This window comes from Mustela erminea, chromosome 3 (genome assembly GCF_009829155.1).
Source record: "Mustela erminea isolate mMusErm1 chromosome 3, mMusErm1.Pri, whole genome shotgun sequence".
Classification (NCBI taxonomy): Eukaryota; Metazoa; Chordata; class Mammalia; order Carnivora; family Mustelidae; genus Mustela; species Mustela erminea.
The window spans coordinates 99,523,522-99,551,112 of record NC_045616.1 but is presented as its reverse complement, the minus strand read 5'-3'; the positions used below and the strand labels follow the sequence as shown (position 1 = coordinate 99,551,112).

Genomic DNA, 27,591 nt, shown 5'->3' with positions numbered 1-27,591 from the left:
AATTGTCCAGTATACTCACTCTTCTGTAGGCCCTGGAAGAAGTCCAGGTCACATGCATTGACATTGGTAGGGTCTAGCCTGTGGCTTTCAGGATTATTTCATTAGAGCTATTACTGTTACTTAATTAATAGGAATGTCTATGTTTATTTGAGAACGCTGAAGATTATCAGCTGCAGAAGGGACCACAGTCTCCCTGCACCCTCTACCCAATTTTATTGAGATACAATCAACACATTATATTGGGAACATAAACTTTTGACTTTGTTCATAAATTCATAAATTCTTTTTATAATTTCCTCCTGCACCATGTTGTGTTGTAATCTAAGGACTAGGGCAAAGGTATGCTTTCCTAGGGATGATTCTATTTCCTTTTTCAGTTATTAGCTTTTTTATTAATGAAAATAACTAATTTTCTCCATGAATGCTAGTAGATTACTTATATAAAAGAACTATAAATTGAGAGCTACTACTTTGTATAGGGCTGTGTTAGGAACATTAAGACAAAATGATTTAATTGTACTTGCTTTGTAATTGTTAGTCTGGAGTGTTTTCATCTAGATTTTTATAGAATTCTGCTTTCCCAGAAGGCTAATAGGAAAATGGTACACTGTTTCAAAAGGTTTTGAATCTTATTGATGGCCCTATGTTTTGTCTGTCTAAAGTGTCAACCCAAGAAAAAGTCTACGCCTCTGAAGTATGAAGTTGGAGATCTCATCTGGGCAAAATTCAAGAGACGTCCATGGTGGCCCTGCAGGATTTGTTCTGATCCGTTGATTAACACACATTCAAAAATGAAAGGTAATACTAGTATTGATTATACATGATAAAATACAGTATGAAGTAAAAAATTTGTAGTTGCCTTTAGTGTAACCTAATTTTTGTTGCCTTTAGTAGTAATGCATTTTCACCTTTGAGCATTTGGTGAATGAATTGTTATTAATATATCTTTTTGAATTTTTAAAAAAGTTTTTATGATTTAAAAATTCTCATTCTGGGGGCGCCTGGGTGGCTCAGTGGGTTAAGCCGCTGCCTTCGGCTCAGGTCATGATCTCAGGGTCCTGGGATCGAGTCCCACGTCGGGCTCTCTGCTCGGTGGGGAGCCTGCTTCTCTCTCTCTCTCTCTCTCTCTCTCTCTGCCTGCCTCTCTGCCTACTTGTGATCTCTCTCTGTCAAATAAATAAATAAAAATCTTAAAAAAAAAAATTCTCATTCTGTTTAGATGCTAGGAAATGTTAGGTTTATTAACATTGTTATTGTTATTAACATTAAAGTTTACATTGTTTACAATCCCTTTCCAGTATATTTAGGTTTTTCTACCTCAGCCTTCAGGTTTATATCATTGCTGTTAAGTTTTAAAGCTGAAACAATTGTAAAGAATCATTTGAAGTTTGAATTGTAAAATCTTGATTTAGAACATTCCCTTTAATAACTGTAGTTTGTGTCTTACTTGGTTCTCTTTGACTCTCAGGTATCCTTAAAATGCTGTAAGCTAGAGACTAAAACTTCATCTTGAGCCACCTTTTTTCTCTTAAGATGTTTTTGTGATTTAATATGTATATTCTAGTTTTTGAATAGGTCATATAGTCATAATATTTAAGAAATCAGCTCACCTCGTCTTTTTGTCTGATCTGTCCCATTCTTTGCCCTTCTTTTCAAACAGTAACCAGTTGTAGTTTGTTTCTAGAGTATTTTTATGTAAATCCAAGTATATAGTCTCATCTGTCTATTTTAACACAGAAGTAGCATATTTTTTCATATGTTCTACATTTGCTTTTTTCAGTTCTTAGAGGTTTTCCATGTAGTGCATTGAAGACTTCCTTTTTGTTTCTCTCTCTCCTCCCTCTCTTTTTTACAGATGCATAGTTTTCCACTTTTTTGATTATTTTATACTTTATATAACCATTTTCCTGCTGATGGGTGTTCAGGTTGTTTTTGATGTTGTGTAGTCACTATATACATATTTATATACATACGTACATAAGATAAAGTGTTTCTGTGCACACAACAGTGGTGTAAAGAGTAACTTTCACATATACATGTGTCAGAGGTGGGGTTGCTAAATTTGATTTTTTATTTCAAATATTGAATATTGAGGTACCTAAAGACCTTTATAACTCACTTAAAAAAATAATACGGGGCGCCTGGGTGGCTCAGTGGGTTAAAGCCTCTGCCTTCGGCTCAGGTCATGGTCCCAGGGTCCTGGGATCGAGCCCCACATGGGGCTCTCTGCTCAGCAGGGACCCTGCTTCCTCCTCCTCTCTCTCTCTCTCTCTGCCTACCTGTGATCGCTATCTGTCAAACAAATAAATAATAATAATAATAATAATACCTTTATCCTTGTGGCATGTTGGGACATTAAAGTACTACAAGTAGAAGTAGATTCTTTTAGTTCTCCCCCTCTACCCTTCCTATTAAGTTTCTTACTCATGTACTATTCATGAACACTAATTGGGTCCATGCCATTTATTCAGCAATTTCTCACTATATTATATGGGTAGTATGCTAGGTAGTAGGATCCAGTAATGGGCAACACATCACTTTTGCTTGCCCTGGTTTATTGAGTCCAGAGACAAGATTCCAGCAAATAATCAGACAGAAAGATAACTATTTCTTTAAAAAGTGTGTCCAAAGATAATATTGGTGTTTAATCAGTGGTATAGCCGGGGTAACGTAATTTGGACTTCTGGTGGAAGGTATTCAGGGGCAGATATGTTAGTCAAGTATCTTTGGTCTGAGAGTTGAGAGGATGGGTAGGAATTAACTATGGAAAGAAGGAGAAGATGTTCCAGGCACAGAAAGTAGTATATGTTCTGGCTCTGAGAGGTCTCCTACCCATAGAGTGACGGAAGGGGGCACAATATGAGGCTAGGGAAGTAGATAGTAGTCAGATTGTGTAGCATTTTTTAGACTTCATTTAAAATTTTGTATTTTATTCTTAGAACAGTGTGATTCCCTTAAAGCAGAGGATGATGTGATTTGATCTGTGTAAAGTTTTCTCTGACTATGGTATGGAAAATGGATTGGAAGGGGCCGTGATTAAGTAAGAGGAAATTGTTAAAAGGGTCATTGCAGGGGCACCTGGGTGGCTCAGTGGGTTAAAGCCTCTGCTTTCGGCTCAGGTCATGATCCCAGGGTCCTGGGATCGAGCCCTGCATCGGGCTCTCTGCTCAGCGGGGAGCCTGCTTCCTCCTCTCTCTCTGCCTGCCTCTCTGCCTACTTGTGATCTCTGTCTGTCAAATAAATAAATAAAATATTAACCAAAAAAAAAAAAAAAAGGGTCATTGCAGTGATTATGGTGAGGTGAGTGTGGTGGATAGAGACTAAAGAACAACTTAAAAGATAAAATCTGTATGATTTGGTAGTGGATGGGTAATGAGGAATGAAGGAGAATGAAGTCCTGAGGTTTCTATGTCAGGACGCCTCCCAAGCTTTTAACTTCACCAATAGGTAAATAATGTTGCCATTTAAGTGAGAGCACTAGAACATGAGTAATTGTAAGGTGACCTATGCTTGTTGAAATTAACTGAAGCCATGGGCAAGGCATGGATGAGATGGCTTGTGATGAAATATACAATGAGAAAAAGGGTGATTTTGAGGAAGGAAGCATTTGAGGTCTGTTGAGGATACTGAGTTTGGAAAAGAGTTGGGAAAAAATCAGAGATGGAAGAAGGAAACCAGGATTATTTGGCATGTGTGGTATTGGTGACTGGCATGTTTCGAGAAGGGAGATATGATTGATTTGGTTGAACTTTGCCTGGTGATCAAATAAAATGTCCTTTTGGTGTAAGGAGGTAGAGATCAGTGGTATTTTTGTTGGTATGATTGTATCTGAAGTTGAATTAGACTGGAAATAGAGACAAAGCAGAGAAGTGGGGATGCTATAGGTAGAGAGATATATGGGGTCTAGAAGGATTTCTGAAAGTGAGGATAATCATGTTAGTAATGCTGTTGAGAAAAGTTCTGGAAATAGAGGGCTAAGACAGGAGTAGTAAGGGATATAGGATTTCTGGGAAAAGAAGATGTTAGATGGGATTGGTATCACAGTGTGAAATTGGCCTGGATTGGAAGGAGGGGCAGCACACCCTTGACATTAGGGGTGGGTAAGGGTGCAGTGACTGCAGATTTGGTGTAGTGTATACCTGAGGATTCCTGTCTGGCCTGTTTCTCATGAGTTGGGAATGTGAACACACCGAAAAGCAAGTGCCGTTATTGACTGGAAAATAGCACATTTTGTTTTCAGGCTATAAAAAGGTTAAGACTTTTAGGGGCGCCTGGGTGGCTCAGTGGGTTAAGCCGCTGCCTTCGGCTCAGGTCATGATCTCAGGGTCCTGGGATCGAGTCCCACATCGGGCTCTCTGCTCAGCGGGGAGCCTGCTTCCTCCTCTCTCTCTCTCTGCTTTCCTCTCTGCCTACTTGTGATTTCTGTCTGTCAAATAAATAAATAAAATCTTTAAAAAAAAATAAAAATAAAAAGGTTAAGACTTTTAAATTCAAGTGAGCTTCCCAGAAAGGGTCAATTTATGTAGCTTCCTACTAAAGAAATGACAAAACGTGGTAAAATGGATCTATTTAACCTTACAGCTAGTTATTTCATAATACTTTTTCCATTTTCTTTTTTTTTTTTTTTTTTTTTTAAAGATTTTATTTATTTGACAGAGAGAGAGATCACAAGTAGGCAGAGAGTCAGGCAGAGAGAGAGAGAGAAGCAGGCTCCCGCTGAGCAAAGAGCCCGATGCGGGGCTCGATCCCAGGACACTGAGATCATGACCTGAGCCGAAGGCAGCGGCTTAATCCACTGAGCCACCCAGGCGCCCCTACTTTTTCCATTTTCTTTCACCTTTTTTCACTTTTGTTTTCATTTCCCCATAGCTTATGGCAAGGTATAGTCAGCCAAGTTCTGGAAAGGCTAATTAATATCTCTTAGTAGTTAACTCTCCATTTTTCTTCGAATGTGCTCCTTTTTCTCCTTACCTCCTTCAAAGCACATAACCTGGTGGAATTACTGGTCTTGCCATTGACACTTTCCAGTAGTAGAAATTTTAGATAGACTGCTGTTAAAAGTAATCCTGTTCCCCACTACACTGGAACTATGACCAGTATTAATGTTTGACTCTTTCTGGGGCATTTATAATTTTCTCCTCCAACTTTTCATTTTGAAAATTTCAAACCTATAGACAGATTGAAATGTAGCACAATGAACACCCATATATATTATACATAGGCTCAACAATTACTACTATTTATTAGATGATATCAGTGAAAAATTAAAAATTATACTGCAGTGTTCATATTATTGTGATCATCCATGTTTTCTTAGCAAAGCCTAATATTTCTTTCTTTTTTTTTTTTTTTTTAAAGATTTTATTCATTTGACAGACAGAGATTACAAGTAGGCAGAGAGGCAGGCAGAGAGAGACAGAGGGAAGCAGGCTCCCTGCTGAGCAGAGAGCCCGATGCGGGGCTCGATCCCAGGACCCTGGGATCATGACCCAAGCCGAAGGCAGAGGTTTTAACTCACTGAGCCACCCAGGCGCCCCAAGCCTAATATTTCAAATGGTGTTAGAAAATCCAAGTCTTTGTAAAATCACTTTTTAAAAAAAAAGATTTTATTTATTTATTTGACAGACAGAGATCACAAGTAGACAGAAAGGCAGGCAGAGAGAGACAGAGGGAAGCAGGCTCCCTGATTAGCAGAGAGCCCGATGCGGGGCTCAAATCCCAGGACCCTGGGACCATGACCCGAGCCAAAGGCAGAGGCTTTAACCCACTGAGCCACCCAGGCGCCCCTATAAAATCACTTTTTAAGTCATTATTTACTTTTATTATACAAGGTGCATATCATTTAAAAAGTCAAGTGGTTAATTTGATAGACTTTGCTTGGAAAATGGTCTTCTATGGCTACCCCTCTTTCTAACCACCTTTAACTCTGTCAGCTGGGTCTTTTGATATTTACCTCTGAATCTTATTATTACTATTTTTTAAAGATTTATTTATTTATTTGACAGACAGAGATCACAAGTAGACAGAGAGGCAGGCAGAGGGAGAGGGGGAAGCAGGTCCCTCGCTGATTGGAGAGCCTGATATGGGGCTTGATCCCAGGACCCTGGGAACATGACCCAAGCTGAAGGCAGAGGCTTTAACCTACTGAGCCATCCAGGTGCCCCTACCTCTTTATCTTAAAATTCCATCCTTCTGAAGTACTTTTTACTTCTCACTGTAGACCTTGTGGATTAGTCATTTCAGCCCTTGTGTTGGGCCTTACCTCATGCCTACCTCTGACATCCTGCTGTCTTACGTGTTTTATTATAATTTTTCTTGGAATTCAGTGTGTAATGTTATCATGTTAACAGTGTACACAGCTTAGCCATGTGATGTCCAGTATTTTCTGTGTCCTTCGAACCTTTTGATTTTTCTGCAGTTGTCTCTGTGTGCGGGTGTATGTTGGTGAAGGAGAGGTTTCTTAGTATTGTATATATTTGTTATTAATTCATAGTAAAACTCTCCTAGTTTTAACTTTTTCCACATGATCTGTTGCATTGTTAATTTGTCATTTTCTTTTTTTTTTAAAGCAGGGAGAGGGTGGGTGTAGTGGCATAGGGGGAGAGAGAATCTTAAGTACGCTCCAGGCCCAGTGTGGAGCCTGACACAGGGGTCAGATCTCACAACACTGAGATCATTACCTGAGCTGACATCAAGAATGCTGTGTTTAACTGACTGAGACAATCAGGTGCCCAGGTAATTTGTCATTTTCATCATCTTGAGGAAATCTCACCTAGAGCCTTACTTACACTGTTGCCCCTTGAACAACACAGGTTTGAATTATGCAGTGTAGGTCTTTATAAAATTTTTTTTTAAAAAGATTTTATTTATTTATTTATTTATAAAAGATTTTATTTATTTGATAGAGAGAGAGAAATCACAAGTAGGCAGAGAGGCAGGCAGAGAGAGAGAGGGGGGAGGAAGTAGGCTTCCTGCGGAGCAGAGAGCCTGACATGGGGCTCGATCCCAGGATCCTGGGATCATGACCTGAGCCGAAGACAGAGGCTTTAACCCACTGAGCCACCCAGGCGCCTCTAAAGATTTTATTTATTTATTTGACAGAAATCACAAGTAGGCAGAGAGGCAGGCATAGACAGAGAGGCCTGATGTGGAGTTCGATTTCAGGACCCTGGGATCACGACCTGAGCTGAAGGCAGAGGTTTTAACCTACTGAGCCACTTAAGTGCCTCAGTCTATACACAGATTCTTTTTCAGTAAATACGCTACATTTTGTAATGTATTGTCTCTCCTTACAAGTTTCTTAATAACAATAATAATGTGTTTTCCTTATGATTGTTTTAATAACATTTTCTTTCCCTACCTTAGTTTATTGTAAAAATATAGTATATAATACACAAAACATTATCTGTTTATGTTACCAGTAAGGCTTCTAGTCAGCAATAAGCTGTTAGTAGTTAAGTTTTTGGGAACTCAAAAGTTGTATGACGATTTCAACTGCACAGAGAGTTGGGACCCCTAACCAGCCCTCTGCCCCCTGCTGCTACTGGATTATTCAAGGGTCAAGTGTATATTCCTTCAGTCTGTACTAGTTACTTTCTCCCATCCAAGTACTAACCAGGCCCGACCCTGCTTAGCTTCCGAGAACTAGTTACTTTCTCTATGTGAATTGCTGTTATCTTGGGGATTCTCTTCAGCTTTATCTTGTTGAATTCCACGTCTTCCTTGATTTGGGTTTACTCACTCATTTTGAGTATACAGCAAGTCCTTCAGTAGTTTCCTGAGAAAGGGTATATGGAGGCAAAATTTTTGAGACCTTGCGTTATCTGAATATGTTTTTATTCTTTTCATACACTTGTTTGATAGTTTGGCTCGTATAAAACACTAGCCCGGGAAATCATTATTGCTCATAATTTTTAAGGCATTGCTCCATCTTCTACGTCCAGAGTTGCTATTAAATCAAATTATTTTGAATCTGGTATTTTTACTGTGTTTTTGTCCATCTCTGATGGCTTGCAGACTCTTCTCTTTGGTCCTGTAGTTCACGAGGTTATACCTTGCTATAAGTTATCCCTTGTGGTAGGTACTTGGTGGACCCTTTTGATCTCCAAATTTAGTTTTTCTTTCAAGGGCAATTTTCTTGAATCATTTCTTTCATTATTTTCTTCCCTTTGTTTATTCTTTCTTCTGTAACTCTTATTCAGATGTTGACTTTCCTGCATTGGACTTAATAATTTTTTCATTTTTTTGAGGACAGTTTTGTTTTGCTCTACTTTATATAGTAAGTTTCTTCGGCTTTGTCTTCAAACCCTTTTTTGAGTTTTACATGTCTGCTTTTATGTTCTTAATATTTAAGGATTCCTTTTTTGTTCCCTGCATCTTATTTCCTGAGTGCAGTTCTTTTCATTTCTAAAGCTGTTAATGATAGTTTCTGTGAAATTTTCTTCTCTGTACATAGTATGTTTCCAAGTTCTTTTTTTTTTCCTTACTTTTTGTACCTTTCTTTGTTCTCTGTTTTTTTATGTTTGAGGTTTTCCTCACATCTCTGTTTTCGATCAGAGAGCAGATGGAGGGGTTCCTGGGTGGCTCAGTCAGTTAAGCATCTGCCTTCGGCTCAGGTCATGATCCCAGGGTCCTGGGATGGAGTCCTGCATCGGGCTCCCTGCTCAATGGGGAGCCTGCTTCTCTCTCTCTCTCTGCTGCTCTGCCTATTTGTGCTCTCTGTCAGATAAATAAAATCATTAAAAAAAGAATAAAGAGCATGTGGATACTTATGAATGGATGGAGTTTGTCAACCTATAATTTTCTTGTAGGATGATTCCCTTTCCCCTCCCAATCCCTTGTCAGTAGTATCTTCTCCATTTCTTTCTTGGCTTGGTGAGGTTCCTCAGAGAAGAGTCTAGTCTTCTACCCAGAAAATAAGACTCTAGCTTCTCATATTCTGGGTATTCAGTTGGGGAGCTCCATTAAGTGGTTTTACCATTCAGTTGATTCACTCATTTTTTTGGTATTGCTGTACTCATGTTGCTTAGTCTAGAGACTTTCTGTTTTACTCCCAACTAGAGGTGGAAAAAGCTCTAGTCTTTTACTGGGAGAAGGGGAGAGGCATTGACAATGTGGTTTGGAATGGAGGAGGCTGCTTAACCCCTTTCAACCAGTTCTCTGTGTCTTACCCTCTCAAACTCCAGAGGTGTACCAGGTGTTGCCAGTTAATGGGCCTTTTGATGGTATGTGGTATAGATACAGGTGGTTCTTGGTTTTACTCACTGAAGTCTTAAAATTTGTCATTCTTAAATCTATTAAGATAGTCACCATTATACTAATCCATTTGCTTCCCTGCTTGCAGAACTGTACATACGTGCACAGCTGTATAATTTATACTTACTTGTCCTTTCTTGTTTTCCCTGTCATTAATGGGCTTATTACTTGAAAATCTTCTTATTGTAGCTTTAGTGGAGATTAGGAGGGAAAAGATTTTAGAAATGTTGATCCAGTTGTTCATCTTGACCTGGAAATACTCTTAACTTCATCTTGAACAGACTGAGTCAATCTTGCTATCTGACCTTTCGTACTTCTTCTAGGATACCCTTTGCAAAGCAATTGGGGAAATCAGATTGCTTCTTTTCTCAGAGCTTGTCTATTATTCAATTTTCTTTTTAACTCTCATTACCATCTGACTTTCAACTTTTCCAGATTTTTTTTTTCCAGTGCTGCACCCTTTGTGTTTATTTTTTTAAAAACTGCTTTTACTGTTCTTTTTTTTTTTTAAATGGGATTTCAGAGGGGAACAAAACTAAACTCCAGTATTAGTCTCATTCTTTAAAGTTTTCTACTTTAACATTATTTAATAATAGTTTTTTAAAAGATTCTTAACTTGGTTTACTAGAGCAGAGAATTACTGTGGCTCTTTGAAGAGAACTAATATTTGAATAAACCTATTGTTTAAAAAGCTCTACCAGTGACTCTGTCTGTGGCAGCTGTCACCTTCCATTCATAACCATGTTTGCAGGATCCACGGACTTTCTCCATTTCTGGGTGTGCTACTCAGCTTCTGAAAGCACTGAAATCACCCATTCTCTCCTTTTATTCTACTAACCTTGCTGTACGCAGGGCCATTAGTTACCTGGTAATCAGTATGTATCAGTTTTTAATTTTATGGGCATTTGGTGCAGGTAAACCCTCCCTTTCCTCCTAATGTTTCTCTCTCATCCTTAACTTCTGTGTTCTCTTCTTAAAATAACCACTATTTTTAAAAAAGTTCTTTTTATTTTCCTTTGCTGGATCCTCTTCTACTTTGCCATTCATGTGGGTAATTCTTTATTTTTAGTTTTATTTATTTTTATTTTTACTTCCCTCTTTCTCTCTCTCAAGTTCATTTATTTATTTATTTATTTTTAGTAATCTGTACCCACCATGGTGCTCAAAGTCACAATCCCTGATCAGAAGTTACATGCCCTTTCAACTGAGCCAGCCAGGAGCCCCTATTTTCTATTCTTTTTGAATAGCAGTCTTATTAACTCTGAATTTTAACTGTTATCCGTAAACTTAATTTATATACACAATACTAGTGTTTCCTCAAGGTTCACATCTGCAAGCCCAGCTGTGTACTTGAAGCTTTCACTTGGATGTCCTTTAGGCACTTGTGTTTAGCTTATTTAAAATTGACCTAATTATTTTCCTCCTCAGACCAGTACTTTCTTCTTTATTTCCCGCCTTGGTGAATAGATCTCTGCCACCTAGTCATATACCCCTAATTCTTAGGAGTCACCCTTTCTTCCTTCTTTGTGCCCTTATACCATTAGATCCTTTATTTTCTATAGAACTTTTTTGAGATATAATTTACAGAACTTAAAATTCATCCCTTTAAAGTATACAATTCAGTGAATGGTTTTTGGTATATTCAGAGTTGAGTAATTACCACCAGTAGTCAATTTTAGGACATTTTCATCATGCCCCTAAAAAGCCTTATACCATTTATCTGCCCGCTCCCCAGTCTTCTTTCCCTTTACACCTCTTTGCCTTAAGTAACAAGTAATACATTTTCTATCTCTATAGATTTGCACATTCTGGACATTTCGTATAAATGGAATCATATACTATGTGGTCCTTTGTGACTGCTTCTTTCACTTAGCATAATGCTTTTGAAGTTTATATATGTATGAGTATTTCATTCTGTTTCATGGTAAATGTATTCCATTGTATGGATAGACCACATTTATTTATGTATTCATCAGTCGGTGGACATTTGGACTATTTCTACCTTATGGCTGTTCAGAATAGTGCTGCTGTGGTATTTGTTTATAAGTTTTAGTGTGGACAGAATGTTTTCAAATCTTTTGCATATATACCCAGGGGTGGAATTGCTCAAGGCTCACATGTTAACTCTCTAGCTTTTTGAGGTACTGCCGGACTGCTTAGAAAAGCTGCTACACCAGCTCACATTTCCACTAGCGTAAGTGAGGGTTCTGATTTCTCTGCGTCCTCACCAATACTTGTTAATTTGACCTCTTTTCTATTGTGCTAAAATATATGCAACAAGTTTTCCATTTTATTTTTTATTCACCTTAAAAATTATTTATTTATTTATTTATTTGAGAGAGTGGGTGGTGGTGAGAGGAGGAGCAGAGGGAGAGGGACAAGCAGACTCAATGCTGAGCATAGAGCCCAACCTGGGGCTAGATTCCACAATTCCGAGATCATGACCTGAGCCGATACCAAGAGCTGGATGCTTGACCAACTGAGCTACCCAGGCACCCCACAAATTTACCATTTTAACCATTAAAAAAATATTATTGGGTTGGGGGGCAGAGGTAGAGGTAGAGAGCCGCAGGCAAACTCTGCACTGAGTTTGGAGCCTGACATGGGGCTCAGTCTCAGAATCCTGAGATCATGACTTCAGCCAAAACCAAGAGTCAGATCCTCAACTGACTGTGCCACCCAGGTGTCCCCATTTTAACCATTTTTAAGAGTACAGTTTAGTGGTATTAAGTACATTCGCATTGTTGTGCAATTATTACCACTATACATATCCAGAACCTTTTCATATTTTTACACTTTTCAGTGTATAAATCCATACCCATTTGATAAAAATTAGCCCCTGGTCAGTACTGTTCCACTTATTTCTCTATGAATTTGACTATTCTACGTACATCATATAAGTAGAATTATACAATATTTGTTTATTGTGTCTGGCTTATTTCACTTAGCATAATGTCTTTAAAGTTCATCCATGTTTCTGGGCGCCTGGGTGGCTCAGTGGGTTAAGCCGCTGCCTTCGGCTCAGGTCATGATCTCAGGGTCCTGGGATCGAGTCCCGCATCGGGCTCTCTGCTCAGCAGGGAGCCTGCTTCCCTCTCTCTCTCTCTCTCTCTGCCTGCCTCTCCATCTACTTGTGATTTCTCTCTGTCAAATAAATAAAATCTTTAAAAAAAAAAAAAAGTTAAAAAAAAAAAAAAGTTCATCCATGTTTCAGTATTTCATACATTTTCAGTCTCAGTAATACTCTGTTGAATGTATATACCACATTTTGTTCATCCTTCAGTGGACATTTGGGTTATTTCCATGTTTTAGCTGTTTTGAATAATAATGGTATGAACACCGGTGTTCAAATATCTATTCTGATCTTTTTTTTTTTCTTCTCGTTTTAAGTTTTATTTTTATTTAAGTAATCTTTATACCCACTATGAGCCTTGAACTCACGACCCCAGCCAAGATCAAGAGTGCATGCTCTTCTACCTGAATCAATCAGGAGCCCTTCTGATTTTTTATTACATGTTAGGTCCTTTTGTTTTGTCTCTAAAAAATATATTTCAGATTTTGTTTTTTTTGATTCCCAGTGTTACTGCTTTAAGTTCTAGTCATCTTGCATGTGCACTATTTTGGTGATCTCTTGTCTACTGAGTCTTCTCTCTGTTTCCTCTTGAATGTGTTATTCCAAGGTCAAGAAGATTTATCTTTCTAAAACCCAAAACTGAGCCTGTGGTTCCATAGTTTAAATGAGACTTCTTAACGACAAGAGCTCATACAGTGGTCATTGTCTTAACCTGGCATCAAGCTCTTTCAGGTCTAGCCACTGCTTATTACCTGCTACGTTTTTATGATTCAGTGTTCTGAACTACTTTTAGTTTCCACTATTTGTTTATTCATTCATGCCTGTGAAGTTTCCGGGTTTTTATACTGGAATTCTCTCCTTAACAAACTATTTATTTACCTTTAAAAATTCTGCTTGGGTGGGGCATCTGGGTGGCTCAGTGGGTTAAAGCCTCTGCCTTTGGCTCAGCTCATGATCCCGGGGTCCTGGGATCAAGCCCCGCATCTGGCTCTCTGTTCCGCGGAGAGCCTGCTTCCTCCTCTGTCTCTGCCTGCCTCTCTGCCTACTTGTGATCTCTGTCTGTCAGATAAATAAATAGAATCTTTTAAAAAAAAAAAAAAATTCTGCTTGGGTGTTGCATTTGTCCTCCAGTTAGTGATCTCCACTGTTTTGTTTTGTTTTAAGATTTATTGATTTATTTATTTGAGAGAACTGGAGACCATGCACATGGGTGAAGGGAGGGGTGAGGGGAGGGAATCTTGAAGCAGACTTCGCACTGAGCACGGAGGGGCTCCATCCCAGGATTTGAGATCATGACCTGAGCTGCAATCAAGAGTTGGCCACTTAAATGACTGAGCCATCCAGGTTCCCCACTGATCTTCATTTTTTAATGTTATTTTTAAAGAGTGAATGTTTGTTTAAGCAGCCTATTCTTGGTTTTGGCTCAGGTCGTGTGTTCGAGCCCCATATTGGGCTCCATGCTCAGACATGGAGTCTGCTTAAAAAATTCTCTCTCCCTGGGCGCCTGGGTGGCTCAGTTGGTTGAGCAACTGCCTTCGGCTCAGGTCACGGTCCCGGAGTCCCGGGATCGAGTCCCACATCGGGCTCCCAGCTCCATGGGGAGTCTGCTTCTCCCTCTGACCTTCTCGCCTCTCATGCTCTCTCTCTCACTGTCTCTCTCTCAAATAAATAAATAAAAAATCTTTAAAAAAAAAAAAAAAAATTCTCTCTCCCTCTTCCTCTGCCCCTTCCTTCATTCTGCTCTGCATGCATGCTCTCTCTCTCATAAATAAACAAATCTTAAAAAAAAAAAAAAAGTGAATGTTTATATTATTGCAATACTTTTACTGTAATCTATTTGTATGTCTCTTAGCACCAGGCAGTAGGTTTCTTTTTTGTCTATTTATAGTGCTGATACATCATAAGTGTTCACGCTGTGTTGATTGAATTTGCTTATTTATGGGTATGCTTATTAATTTCTCAAATTAACCTTCTGAAATTTTATATAGATACATACATATCTTACCAATTTTAATCCCCCTTTATAGGTGGTTTCTATGGAAGGATTTAATAGGTCGAGATTAAGGAGTTCAGTTTTTTCATAGATCTTGTTTTTGAAATGGTCTAAAAATCGAAATTCAGCCAGGTTGTAATTTTATTTATTAAGTGGGACTTGATCTTAGGACCCTGGGATCATGACCTGGGCCGAAGGCAGCCACATAACTGACTGAGCCACCCAGGCGCCCCTTTTTATTAAACTTTTACATGTTTTCTTTCTTTGCTTTTTAAAAGATTTTATTTATTTATTTATTTGACACACACAGAGAGAGAGAGAGAGAGAGAGAGAGAGAGAGAGACAGTAAGAGAGGGACCACAAGCAGGGGGATTGGGAGAGGAAGAAGCAGGCTTCCTGCTTAGTAGGGAGCCTGATGCAGGGCTTGATCCTGGGACTCTGGGATCATAACCTGAGCTGAAGGCAGATGCTTAATGACTGAGCCACCCAGGCACCCCTCTTAACGCATTTTCTTGCCACATAAATTGAATATTTAAAATTTCCACTCTGTGATCTTTTGTTCTTCTTCTTTTTTTTAAGTAGAGATTTCTTTGGCAGTAGTGATATGGCTGTTCTCTTGAAGATGAACAGTCATCTTTTTAAAGTAATGACACTGGTTCTTATTTTTGTCTAGTTTCAAACCGGAGGCCCTATCGACAGTACTACGTGGAGGCTTTTGGGGACCCTTCAGAGAGAGCCTGGGTGGCTGGAAAAGCAATCGTCATGTTCGAAGGCAGACATCAGTTTGAAGAGCTACCTGTTCTTAGGAGAAGAGGGAAGCAAAAAGAAAAAGGATATAGGCACAAGGTAAAAAAAACAAAGCCTCTCTAATTATCTTCTTTGGGGTGGACAGGGAAGAGTCAAGGAAGAAGTCTTATATTTTTCAAATGTAAGTTATTTCCTTTGATAGTAGGGTATTTGTGAGAAAATTGATGAAAGCAGTATTTTTCCTGGGATGAAATAGGGCCAGCCTTCTATATATTTACAATTCTCAATTTTTTGAGAAATGATTTCAGATAACTTTCGCCTTGTCACTTAGATGTGACAGTATAAAATTACATGACCAGTCTTTTTTCGTCTTACTTCTTGTAAGAAGAAAATGATCATTGAAATGAAATATTCTCTTTCTCACTCTATGGATTAAATATTTCTCTAAAAAATGAGAAAGATAAACATTTTTGTTTGTTGTCTTGGCTTTTTGTTTTTATTCACAGACAAATGCGCTCCTTAATCTTCATCCTATTTCCCCCATCTTCCTTCTGGTAACCATCAGTTTGTTCTCTGTAATTTCAAGAGTTTGTTTCTTTGTCTTTCTCTCTCTTTTATTCCCTTTGCTCTTCTTTTTTTTTTTTTTTAATTTGTTTGACACAGAGGTAGAGAGTACAAGTAGGCAGAGGGAGAAGGAGAAGCAGATTTTCTGCTGAGCATAGAGTCCGATGCAGGGCTTGATCCCAGGACCCTGGGATCATGACCTGAGCTGAAGCCAGCAGCTTAACTGACTGAGCTGCCCAGGCGCCCCTGCTCTTTTGTTTCTTAAATTACATGTATGAGTAAAATCATACGGGACTGGTCTTTGACTGATCGACTGACCGATTTAACTTAGCACTGTTACTCTCTAGCTTTATCCAAGTTGTTGCAAATGGTGGTTTTCTAGTTCTTGTATAGGGTGATTCATGCTTAATATTGGGGTTTCGTGCCCAGTTACGTTTTAATAAAGAATATTGTGTTTTTCTTCCATTTGTTTGATAATTTGTGTTAAAGTTGGGTGAGTCAAATTTTGTTTTATTTCTTTTAATATTCCTTTGTAGTCAGTTCTAGAAGGTGAAATATTTCCTATTCGGTTAGTGTTTCATGCTTCTCTGTGTATAAATGCTTAATAATCATTATTAGGATAAGTTAGAGTCATTAGGTAGTCCCTAATGTTTCTTAGTTGACTTCTCTGAGGATTAGTGTCTTCATCTCTAAAACTAGTATAATAATATGTACCCTCCAAAACTGTTGGGAGAATTAGAAATAATTATAAATATTTAATATGTGATAAATTTGATGTCCTGAAATAACTAGTATATGCTATTTTTACAATGAAGGAGGCTAACTGCATCAGTTCTAATACTTTGGGTGGTTGGTGGTAGGGAGGTACTACAAGCTTTTGTGTCAGGCCTTTAGTTATGTAGCTTAACCAAGCCCCTTTTCAAAGGAGTTCAGTAGGGCTTTCAGATTCTGGAAAGTTGTTTTACTCTTGTCACAGTTATGAGAATTAATGAGTGTGTATAAAATAGATTAGATGATCAGCTCATTGCTTTATAAGAGGAGGCTACCTTTCCAGTGACCTGAATTTTTTCATGCTCAGTGTAACATCCCTTTTATAGGTATTAAAATATAGTTAGCTAATAGAACCTTGACTAATAACTGTTGTATGAAGCCAGGGAGGAAAATAAGAGTTTGAAAAAACATTTCACAGAGCATCAGTGTCTCCATCTGTGAGGAATCAACAAAGGCACGTATGTAATAACCAGGGTGTTTTGGTGTCTCTGGACATGACTCAGCCCAGAGACTGCTTGGTTATAATCCAGATTTTATGTTACCTGTATTGAATAATCAGATACAGCACCAGAAATAAAGGGGTCTAGGGATAATGAGAGTTTCTAGTTTAGGGTCTTCTAGGGTAGATCTGACCTCTTTTCTCCTGTCCTCATTTTTCCGTGTTTATCTTCTTTAGCCTTTTGCTTTCTCTTAACACAGCTGAGCAAGTGCTTGGCCTTCGTAAGTCAGGAAGTAAATAAGTCCTGTTGTAAAGTGTGGAGGGCTAAATGGGAAGGGTCTTATTATTCCTTGATTTAGTAATGTAATGTTTATTAGTAATGCAGTCCTAGTTATGGTCTACTCTTTTGTCCTTACAAAGGAGGGAGAGCAGAGGATTAATCTTTCCTCTAATGATAGATCTTGGTGGTAGAAGTAGATTTGAAGAATCCCCCATTGTTTAGGCTTTGGGTTAACAGTGGGTACTAAAACACCTAGCTAGTACCATAAAAGTATTGTTGAAAAAGTTACAAGGCTTGGAAGAGTTTCTTGAGAGGTCTTTGCTCATAATCTCTCTATTCCTTTTTGTATTTTTTTTGATAAGTGATAATCTTTTTCTCCTTTATATTTAAGGTTCCTCAGAAAATTTTGAGTAAATGGGAAGCCAGTGTTGGTCTTGCTGAACAGTACGATGTTCCCAAAGGGTCGAAGAACCGAAGATGTGTCACCAGTTCAATCAAGTTGGACAGTGAGGAGGATATGCCATTTGAGGACTGTGCAAATGATCCTGAATCAGAACATGACCTGTTACTTAATGGCTGCTTGAAATCTCTGGCTTTTGACTCTGAACATTCTGCAGATGAGAAGGAAAAGCCTTGTGCTAAGTCTCGAGCCAGGAAGAGTTCTGATAATCCAAAAAGGACTAGTATGAAAAAGGGCCACATGCAATTTGAAGCACATAAGGAAGAACGAAGGGGAAAGATTCCAGAGAACCTCAGCCTAAACTTTATTTCTGGGGATGTATCTGATAAGCAGGCCTCTAATGAACTTTCCAGGATAGCAAACAGCCTCACAGGGTCCAGCACTGCCCCAGGAAGTTTCCTGTTTTCTTCTTGTGCGAAAAACACGGCAAAGAAAGAATTTGAGACTTCAACTTGTGACTCTTTACTGGGTTTGTCTGAGGGTGCCTTGATCTCTAAACGTTCTGGGGAGAAGAAGAAACTCCAACGAGGTTTGGTGTGTAGTTCAAAAGTGCAGCTCTGTTATATTGGAGCAGGTGATGAAGAAAAGCGAAGTGATTCTATTAGTATCTGTACCACTTCTGATGATGGAAGCAGTGATCTGGACCCCATAGATCACAGTTCAGAGTCTGATAACAGTGTCCTTGAAATTACAGATGCTTTTGATAGAACAGAGAGTATGTTATCTGTGCAGAAACATGAAAAGGTAAAGTATACTAGGTATCCTGCCACAAACACTAAGGTAAAAGCAAAGCAAAAGTCCCTCATTACTAACTCACATACAGACCACTTAATGGATTGTACTAAGACAGCAGAGCCTGGAACTGAGACATCTCAGGTTAATCTCTCTGATCTTAAAGTATCTACTGTTGTCCGCAAACCCCAATCAGATTTTAGAAACGATGGTTTCTCTCCAAAATTCAACACACCATCAAGCGTTTCCAGTGAGAACTCACTAATAAAAGCTGGGGCTACAAATCAAGCTCTTTTACATTCAAAAAGCAAACAGCCCAAGATCCGAAGTATAAAGTGCAAACATAAAGAAAATCCAGTTGTAGTGGAACCTCCAGTTACAAATGAGGACTGCAGTTTGAAATGCTGCTCTTCTGATACCAAAGGCTCTCCTTTGGCCAGCATTTCCAAAAGTGGGAAAGTGGATGGGCTAAAACTACTGAGCAACATGCATGAAAAAACCAGGGATTCAAATGACATAGAAACAGCAGTGGTGAAACATGTTCTGTCAGAGTTGAAGGAACTCTCTTATAGATCCTTAAGTGAAGATGTGAGTGACTCTGGAACATCAAAGCCATCAAAACCATTACTTTTTTCTCCTGCCTCGGGTCAGAATCATATACCTATTGAACCAGATTACAAATTCAGTACATTGTTAATGATGTTAAAAGATATGCATGATAGTAAGACTAAGGAGCAGCGGTTAATGACTGCTCAGAACTTGGTCTCTTATCGGAGTCCTGGTCTTGGAGACTGTTCTACGAGTAGTCCTGTAGGTGCATCTAAGGTCTTGGTTTCAGGAAGCTCCACTCACAGTTCAGAAAAAAATGGAGATGGCATTCAGAACCCAGTCCGTCCTAGCCCTAGTGGGGGTGACCCTACAGTGTCTGGAGAGTTGTCTGTATCTGTACCGGGCTTAGTGTCTGACAGAAGAGATGTCCCTGCTTCTGGTAAAAGTCGCTCAAACTGTGTTACTAGGCGCAACTGTGGGCGGTCAAAACCATCATCTAAACTGCGAGATAGTTTTTCAGCCCAGATGGGAAAGAACACATTGAACCGTAAAGCCTTAAAGACCGAGCGCAAAAGAAAACTCAACCGACTTCCAGCTGTAACTCTTGATGCTGCACTGCAGGGAGACAGAGCAAGTGGGGTTGCAGAGAATGGTTCCTCAAGAGGTGGGCTAGAGGACCCTGGTAAAGAGGAACCCCTTCAGTTAATGGGCCATTTAACAAGTGAAGACAGTGCCCATTTTTCTAGTGTTCATTTTGATAACAAAGTCAAGCAGTCTGACCCTGATAAAATTCCTGATAAAGTCTCCTCTTTTGAAAACAGAAAAGGCCCAGAGGTGGATACTGAAATGAACAGTGAGAATGATGAACCCAATGGTGTAAATCAAGCGGTGCCTAAAAAGCGGTGGCAGCGTTTAAACCAAAGGCGCACTAAACCTCGTAAGCGCACTAACAGATATAGGGAGAAGGAAAACTCTGAGGGTGCCTTTGGGGTTTTGCTTCCTGCTGACCCCGTAAAGAAGGGGGATGAGTTCCCAGAGAATAGACCTCCTACGTCAGCAAACATACTGGAGGATACGCTGGCAGATCCAAATCATGCCAGCTGCTTAGATGCAGTTGGACCACGGTTGAATGTTTGTGACAAATTCAGTGCCAGCATTGAAGAGATGGAAAAAGAGCCGGGAATTCCCAGTTTGACACCCCAGCCTGAGCTCCCTGAACCAGGTAAGGACTCCTGAGACAATGATAAGGATTAGAGAAGTGGTGATAATGTTACTCATCTGAAGTTGATCTGTTTTGATGGAAGGGCCAAGTGTAAATTGGGAGGAAAGTACTATCCCTTGAAGGAAGAGCTTTATATGTAGGATCTGAATCTTGAGGTCCAGGTTTCCATATAATTTCAGAAATTATGTTTTACCAGAAGCTTTCCCTCTTTTATAAAATTTTATTTGAGGTAGAATGAGAGAGAACACAAGGGTAGGGGGCAGAGGGAGAGGGAGAAGCAGACTCCCCACTGAGCAGAGAGCCCGATGGGGGCTCAGTACCAGAACCCTGGGATCATGACCTGAGCTGAAAGCAGATGCTTAACCTATTGACCCATCCAGGTGCTCCTACCCTGACCTTTTTAAATCTGTGAACTTTTTGGAACTCATTCTGGCATTGTAGGTAATTGAGAGGCTCTGAGCCTGAAATTTATGTATAGTTATTAGTTTACAGAAAGTGAATAGATTTTATTGAATGTTAGGCTTCCTTTACACAATTTAAGGAAGGTCCATTGATTATGTAGACAAAGGGACATTTGCTTTGGGGAAAAAGAAAGTATTCTGTAGTACTTATTTGAAAGCTTTAGCTGTCTTAACTTCCCTTCTGTAACCAGGCTTGAGAACAACAAAAAACCGAAATACCAGGGTATCTTACCTTAGCAGCAGAAGAAAAACAGCTGAAGTCTTTCAAGATATTAATATTATACATTATAGTTTTTCTTCTTTTTTTTTTATTTTTTTTATTTTATTTTTTTTAAAGATTTTATTTATTCATTTGACACAGAGAGATCACAAGTAGGCAGAGAGGCAGGCAGAGAGAGAGAGAGGAGGAAGCAGGCTCCCCGCGGAGCAGAGAACCCGATGCGGGACTCGATCCCAGGACCCTGAGATCATGACCCGAGCCGAAGGCAGCGGCTTAACCCACTGAGCCACCCAGGCGCCCTAGTTTTTCTTTTTTTTAAGATTTTATTTATTCATTAGAGAGAGAGAGAGACAGAGAGAGCACATACAGGGGGAGAGGCTGATGGAGAGGGAGAAGCAGACTCCTTGCTAAGCTGGGAGCCTGACATAGGGCTCAATCCCAGGACCTTGACCTGGGATCCTGACCTGAGCCAAAGCAGATGCCCAACCATCTGAGTCACCTAGGTGCCCCTACAGTATAGTTGTTGAGGGTAAAGCTATCCTTAAACATAAGACTCTCGAAGTTGCCTACTGTAGAAGATTTTTTTTAACAGCTTTATTGAGATACAAATCAATACATGAAATATCTGTCATTTTAAAGTTTATACCTTAGTGATTTTTATTATATTCACAGACTTCTACAGTCATCAACATAATCAATTTTGGGGTATTTGCATCACCCAGGAAAGAAGCATAGTACCCTTTATTAACCTCCCTCATTTCTTCCCAACCTGTAGGTTTTCCTGTTCTATACATTTCATGTTTTTTTTTTTTTTTAAGATTTTATTTATTAATTTGACAGAGAGAAATCACAAGTAGATGGAGAGGCAGCCAGAGAGAGAGGGAGGGAAGCAGGCTCCCTGCTGAGCAGAGAGCCCGATATGGGACTCGATCCCAGGACCCTGAGATCATGACCTGAGCCGAAGGCAGCGGCTTAACCCACTGAGCCACCCAGGCGCCCTGTACATTTCATGTTAATAGAATCATACAATATGTAGTACTTTGGTGTTTGGTTCTTTAAGTTAGCATGTAGCAGTGCTTTATTTTTATAATGGTAAAAAATACATAAATTTACCTTCTGAACAAGTTTAAACTGTACAGTATTACTGTATGCACATTATTGAAGAGTAGATCTTTAGAGCTTTTTCATCTTCCAAGTCTGAAACCATACTGAATTGAACAAGTTTTTTACTTTTCCCCCACCCCCTGGCAACCACCATTCTCTTTCTGTTTTTATAAGTTGGATTACTTTATATATCTCATGTAAGTGGAATCATGTACTATTTGTCTTTTTGAGATTGAATTATTTTATTTAGCATAATGTCTTCAGGGTTCATTCATGTTTTAGCATATGGCACGATTTCTGTTTTTCTTGAAGCTGAATAATAGTTCATTGTATGTGTAAACCATATTTTTTTTTCTATTCATCTGTCAGCAGACATTTAGGATTGGACATTTAAGTTGCTTCTATCTTGGCTATTGTGAATAAAACTGTACTGAATATGGGTGTGAAAATCTCTCTTTGGGATCACATTTTCAATTATTTTAGATGTATGCTAGAATTGGAAATGATCATATAATTCTGTTTTTAGTATTTTGAGGAAACTCCATACTGTTTTCCATAGTGGCTGCACATTTTATAATCCTACTAACTGCACTTTTAGTGTTTAAAGTTTTTCACATCCTCACCAGCACTTGTTATTTATTTATTTATTTTTAAATAGTGGCCATCCTAACAGGTGTAAGATGATAGCCCATTGTGGTTTTGATTTTCATTTCCCCAATGATTAGTGATGTTGAGGATCTTTTCATATGCTTGTTGGCCATTTGTGTATCTTCTTTGAAGAAATTGGGGTGCCTCAGTGGCTCAGTGGGTTAAGCCTCTGCCTTCGGCTCAGGTCATGATCCTGGGTTCCTGACATCAAGCCCCACATCGGGCTCTCTGCTCCCTGGTGAGCCTGCTTCCCCCTCTCTCTCTGCTTGCCTCTCTGCCTCCTTGTGATCTCTCTCAAATTAAAAAAAAAAAAATCTTAATTAAAAAAAAAGTCTCTCCAGGTGCTTTGACCATTTTTGAATTGGCTTGTTTTACTGAGTTGTAGGCTTTCTCCCTCCCTCCTTCCTTCCCTCCCTTCCTACGTTCCCTCCTTTTTTCTTTCTTTTTCCCCCTTATTTGGTAAATGGTTTGCGGATATTTTCTTTCATTTTGTAGGTTGACTTCTTTTCACTATGTTAATTGTTTACTTTGCTGTGCAGAAAGTTTTAAGTTTGATGCAGTCCAGTTTGTCTGTTTTTGCTTTTGTGATCTGTGCTTTTACTTGTTATCTAATAAATCATTGCTTTCATTCCAGTCATGAATCAGTTTTTTTCCCTTGCTTTTTTTGGAGTGCTATAGTTTCACATCTTAGATTTAGGTCTTTGACCCATTTTGAGTTAGTTTTTGTATATGGTGTAAGATAAGGATCCATCTTTCTTTTTTGCATGTGGATATCTACTTTTCCGAGCACCATTTATTGATGAGACCATCCTTTCCCCATTGTGTAGTCTTAGCATATTGGTCAAAGATAATTTGATCATACGCTTAGGGTTTATATGTGCGTTCTCCATTTGTTCCATTGACCTATACGTCTCTCATTATGGCAATATCATATTGAAATGTAGCTTTATAATATATTTTGAAGAAAGGATGTATTTGTTCTTTGCCAAGATTATTTTTGGCTATTTAGTGTTCATTAAGATTCCATGTGAATTTTAGGATTTTTTTTTTCCCTGTTTCTGCAAAAAATGCTGTTGGCATATTGGTAGAAAGTGCCCGGCTGTCTCAGTTCGTAGAACATGTGATTTTTTTTATCTCAAGGTCATGAGTTCAAGCCGCATGTTGGGCCTAGACCTTACTTTAAAAAAAAGTGTTGAGGAACACCTGAGTGGTTCAGTGGGTTAAGTGTCCAACTCTTGTTTTGGCTGAGGTTATGATCTCATGGGTTGTGAGATGGAGCACTGTCATTGGGCTTTGTGCACAGCCGGGAGTCTGCTTAAAGATTCTCTCCTTTTGCCCCTCCCCTCCCCAATCGTGTGCATATGTGCTCTCTTGCTCTCCCAAGCCTTGTCTGCATCACTTGAGATAGTCATGTGATTTTCTTCATTTTGGTAACATTTGTATTACATTAACTTTTTTATATGTTAAATCATCTTTCCATTCCTGGGGTGAATCCTACTTGGTCATGGTGTATTAAATTCAGTTTGCTAATATTTGTTGAGAATTTTTGCAGCAATGTTCATAAGGAATATTGGTTTACTTTTTTTTTTTAAGTATATTTTCTGTCGTTGGTATGAGAGCAATGCTCACGTCATAAAATGGGTTTGGAAATGTTCTGTCCTCAGTTTTTTGGAAGCGTTTGAAAAGGTTTGACATTAATTAATTTTTAGATGCTTGGTAGATTTCTCCAGTGAAGCTATCTCATCCTGGTCTTTTTTTGTTTCAGAGGCTTTTGATGATTTATTTAATCTCCTTACTAATTCAGATTTTGTATTTCTTCATGATTCAGTCTTGGTAGATGGAATGTTTCTAGAAATTTCTAGGTTATTCAGTTTGTTGCATGCAGTTGTTCATAGTAGTATTTTATAATTCTTTTGCTTCTGTGGTATCAGTCGAAATGACTTTAATTTCTGGTTTTAGTTATTTTTTTCCTTAGTTAATGTAGCTAAGGACTTTCCATTTTTATTGATCATTAAAAAAATCAGTGCTTAGTCTTGATATTTTTAATTTTCTGTTTACTTCTGCTCTAATATTTATTATTTCCTTTCTGCTAACTCTGGGTTTGGTTTATTCTTATTCCTTGAAGTATAAAAATAAGGTTATTGATTTGAGATTTTTTTAATAAGAGAGAACACAAGCAGGGGTGAGAGGAGAGAGAGAAGCAAACTGTGCTGAGGAGGGAACCTCATGTGGGCTTCAATCCCAGACTCATGACCTGAGCCCAAGGCAGATGCATAAATTACTAAGCTGCCCAGGTGCCCTGAAATCTTTTTTTTAATGTAGATGCTTCCTGCTGTAAACTTCTTTCTTAGTACTTCCTTTACTGGATATCGTAAGTTGAGGTATATAGGATTTTCATATTTGTCTCAAGATATTTTCTGATTTTTTTCATGGGACTTCTCTGACACATTGGTTGTTCAGGAGTATGTTGATTTTCATACATTTGTGGATTTTCCAGTTTTTTACTGCTAGAGTTCCAGCCCATTGTGATTAGAAAAGATATATGGTCTGATTTCAGTTTTCTTATATTTCTAAGACTTGATTTGTGGTTTGTCATGATTTATCCTGGAAAACAGTTCATGTGTGCTTAAGAAGAGTGTGTATTTGCTGCTATAAGGTGGAGTTGGTGTTCTGTTTATGTCTGTTAGATTCATTTGATAAATAGTGATGTTCAGATTTTCCAATTTTTTATTGATTATCTAGTTGTTATACCCATTATTGGAAGCCAGGTATTATACTCCACTATTACTGTTTGACTGTTTCAAACTCCTGTCAATTCTGTCAGTGTTTGCTTCATATATTTGGGTGCTCTGATGTTGTATGCACATATGCTTATATTTGTTATCTTCCAAACTGTGTGGATGGTTTTTGGTTATTTATTTATTTATTTAAAGATTTTATTTATTTATTTGACAGAGATCACAAGTAGGCAGAGAGGCAGGCGGGGTGGGGGGAGCAGGCTCCCTGCTGAGCAGAGAGCCCGATGCGGGGCTCGATCCCAGGACCCTGGGATCACGACCTGAGCCAAAGGCAGAGGCTTTAACCCACTGAGCCACCCAGACGTCCCTGTTTGTTTTTAAAGAGAGAGCTGGGTTGGGGTGCTGAGGGAAAGGAGAGAGAGAGATTATTAAGTAGGCTCCATGCTGGGCATGGGAGCTTGATCTCACAACCCTGAGATGGTGACCTGGGCCGAAATCCACAGTTGCTTGCTTAACCACCTAAGGCACCCAGGCACTCCTGGAGATTTGTTTGGACCCTTTGATTAGGGCCATGTTTCCCTGTTTCTTTGTGTACTTGGTGATCCATCCCGCTCCCGCCCGAGTTTTATGCATTTGAACAAGAACCGCTTTTAGTCTTTAGGGATTGGCTCTAGACATTTCACCAATCACCTCAATTGGATATTCTGGAGACCTCTGAATGGTGGGCTTCTCTGGGCTTGTATGTGTAATTTCCTAATTAGGGAGTTCTGTTTCTTTTTGGGGGGCTTGTAATCTTGCTCCCTCTAGTGTTTTTCTGCAGTACTGAAGGTTTACTTGTGTCACTGCAACTTTTCCCTCTTAGTGGCTCCCAAGTATTCAAAGAGTACTGGTTCCCCATTTGCTCTCAAAAGCAGGCAAGACAGATGCTAACTAGCCCCTTGGGCAATTCTTCAGGAATCCAGATTGCCAAATGCTGGCTCCAGTCTTTAACCTTGAGTATAAATTTAGTACCTTCTCCTGATCTCATCAAACTGTGCTGGCCTTTGACTACCTCATGGCAAGCCATCTGGTTCCTCAGCATGCTGCCCATTCTCTGCCTTGTCGTCAGCAGTCCTCATGAATCCAAACTGTGTGGGTTCTGTTAGTGGTCCCAGTCCTGTTAAACAGTCTGGTCTCTTGGGCAGCCCTTTGAAAAGCTGGTGTGTTGGACACAAGCTCCCCATCCCCACCTCCCTCACTTCCCCCAACCATGAGGAGAGCTTTGCCTGCATTGGGAGTGGCAGTCTCAGATAAAGTGAACTGGCTCTTTTTTTTTTTTTTTTAAATTTTATTATTATTTTTATTTATTTATTTATTTATTTTCTTTTTTTATTTTTTTATTTTTATTTTTATTTATTTATTTTATTTTTTTTTATTTTTTTTACTGGCTCTTTTTTAACCCGTTTTGATGCTATAGTTCTTTTCTTTTGAACTTGTCTGCAGCCTCCTGAGTGGTTTCTAGAGTACTCCTGTAGGGGCTCCAGTTCTGCCATCTTACTGTTACTACTCTTTCCTTATGTCCTTTTTTTTTCCCTTTTAAGATTTATTTATTTATTTTTAGAGATAGAGCACATATGTGCAGAAGCAAGAGGGGCAGAGGGAGAGAGAAAATCCAAGGAGACTTGGGCAGAGTGCAGAGCCTGGCACAGGGCTCCATTCCACAACCCTGAAATTACAACCTGAGCCACAACTAAGAGTTGGGACACTTAACCGACTATGCCACCCAGGCCAACCCTGTTTCATGTCTCTTTAATGCCAAATAATACTCCATTGTATGAACAAACCGTTTTTTATTATTTCATCAACTGATAGATATTTGGGTTGTTTCCACATTTTGGCCTTTATGAATAATAGTATTATTTGAACGTTTGTGTGCCATGGTTTGTATGGCTATATTTTCATTTCTACTGTTTATATATTTAGAAGCTGAATTGCTGGGTCATTTTGTAATTATGTATGTAAAGCTTTTGAAGAACTGTCAGAATGTTTTGCCAAAGCTCTTTTGACATTTTACATTCCTGTTTGCAATACATAAGGGTTCCAGTTTCTCTACCTCTTTACTCACACCTATTTTAAATAACTGTCCTAGTAGTGTCATGAGGTATTTCATTATTGTGCTTTGATTTGCATTTCCCTGCTGGCTGTTAATATTAAGCATCTCTTCATGTATTTAGCAGTCTTACTTAAATCTTTTGCAGAAGCATCTGTCTAGATCCTTTGCCTATTTTTTGATTGGACTGTTTGTCTTTTTATTATTTAATTCTAAGAATTCTTTACTTCGTGTGGATCTAAGTAT

General features: G+C 38.9%; 1 protein-coding gene across 9 annotated transcripts in view; it reads left to right on the top strand.

The window, feature by feature from the left end:
- Window positions 1-27,591, top strand: part of NSD1 (nuclear receptor binding SET domain protein 1) — a 156,256-nt gene that overhangs the window by 70,343 nt on the left and 58,322 nt on the right. For all 9 annotated transcript variants that reach the window (XM_032336894.1, XM_032336899.1, XM_032336895.1 and 6 more), the window contains 3 exons: window positions 663-798; window positions 14,995-15,167; window positions 17,514-20,085. In XM_032336894.1, the coding sequence (XP_032192785.1) occupies window positions 663-798; window positions 14,995-15,167; window positions 17,514-20,085 (2,881 nt within the window). The remainder of the gene's footprint in view (window positions 1-662; window positions 799-14,994; window positions 15,168-17,513; window positions 20,086-27,591) is intronic.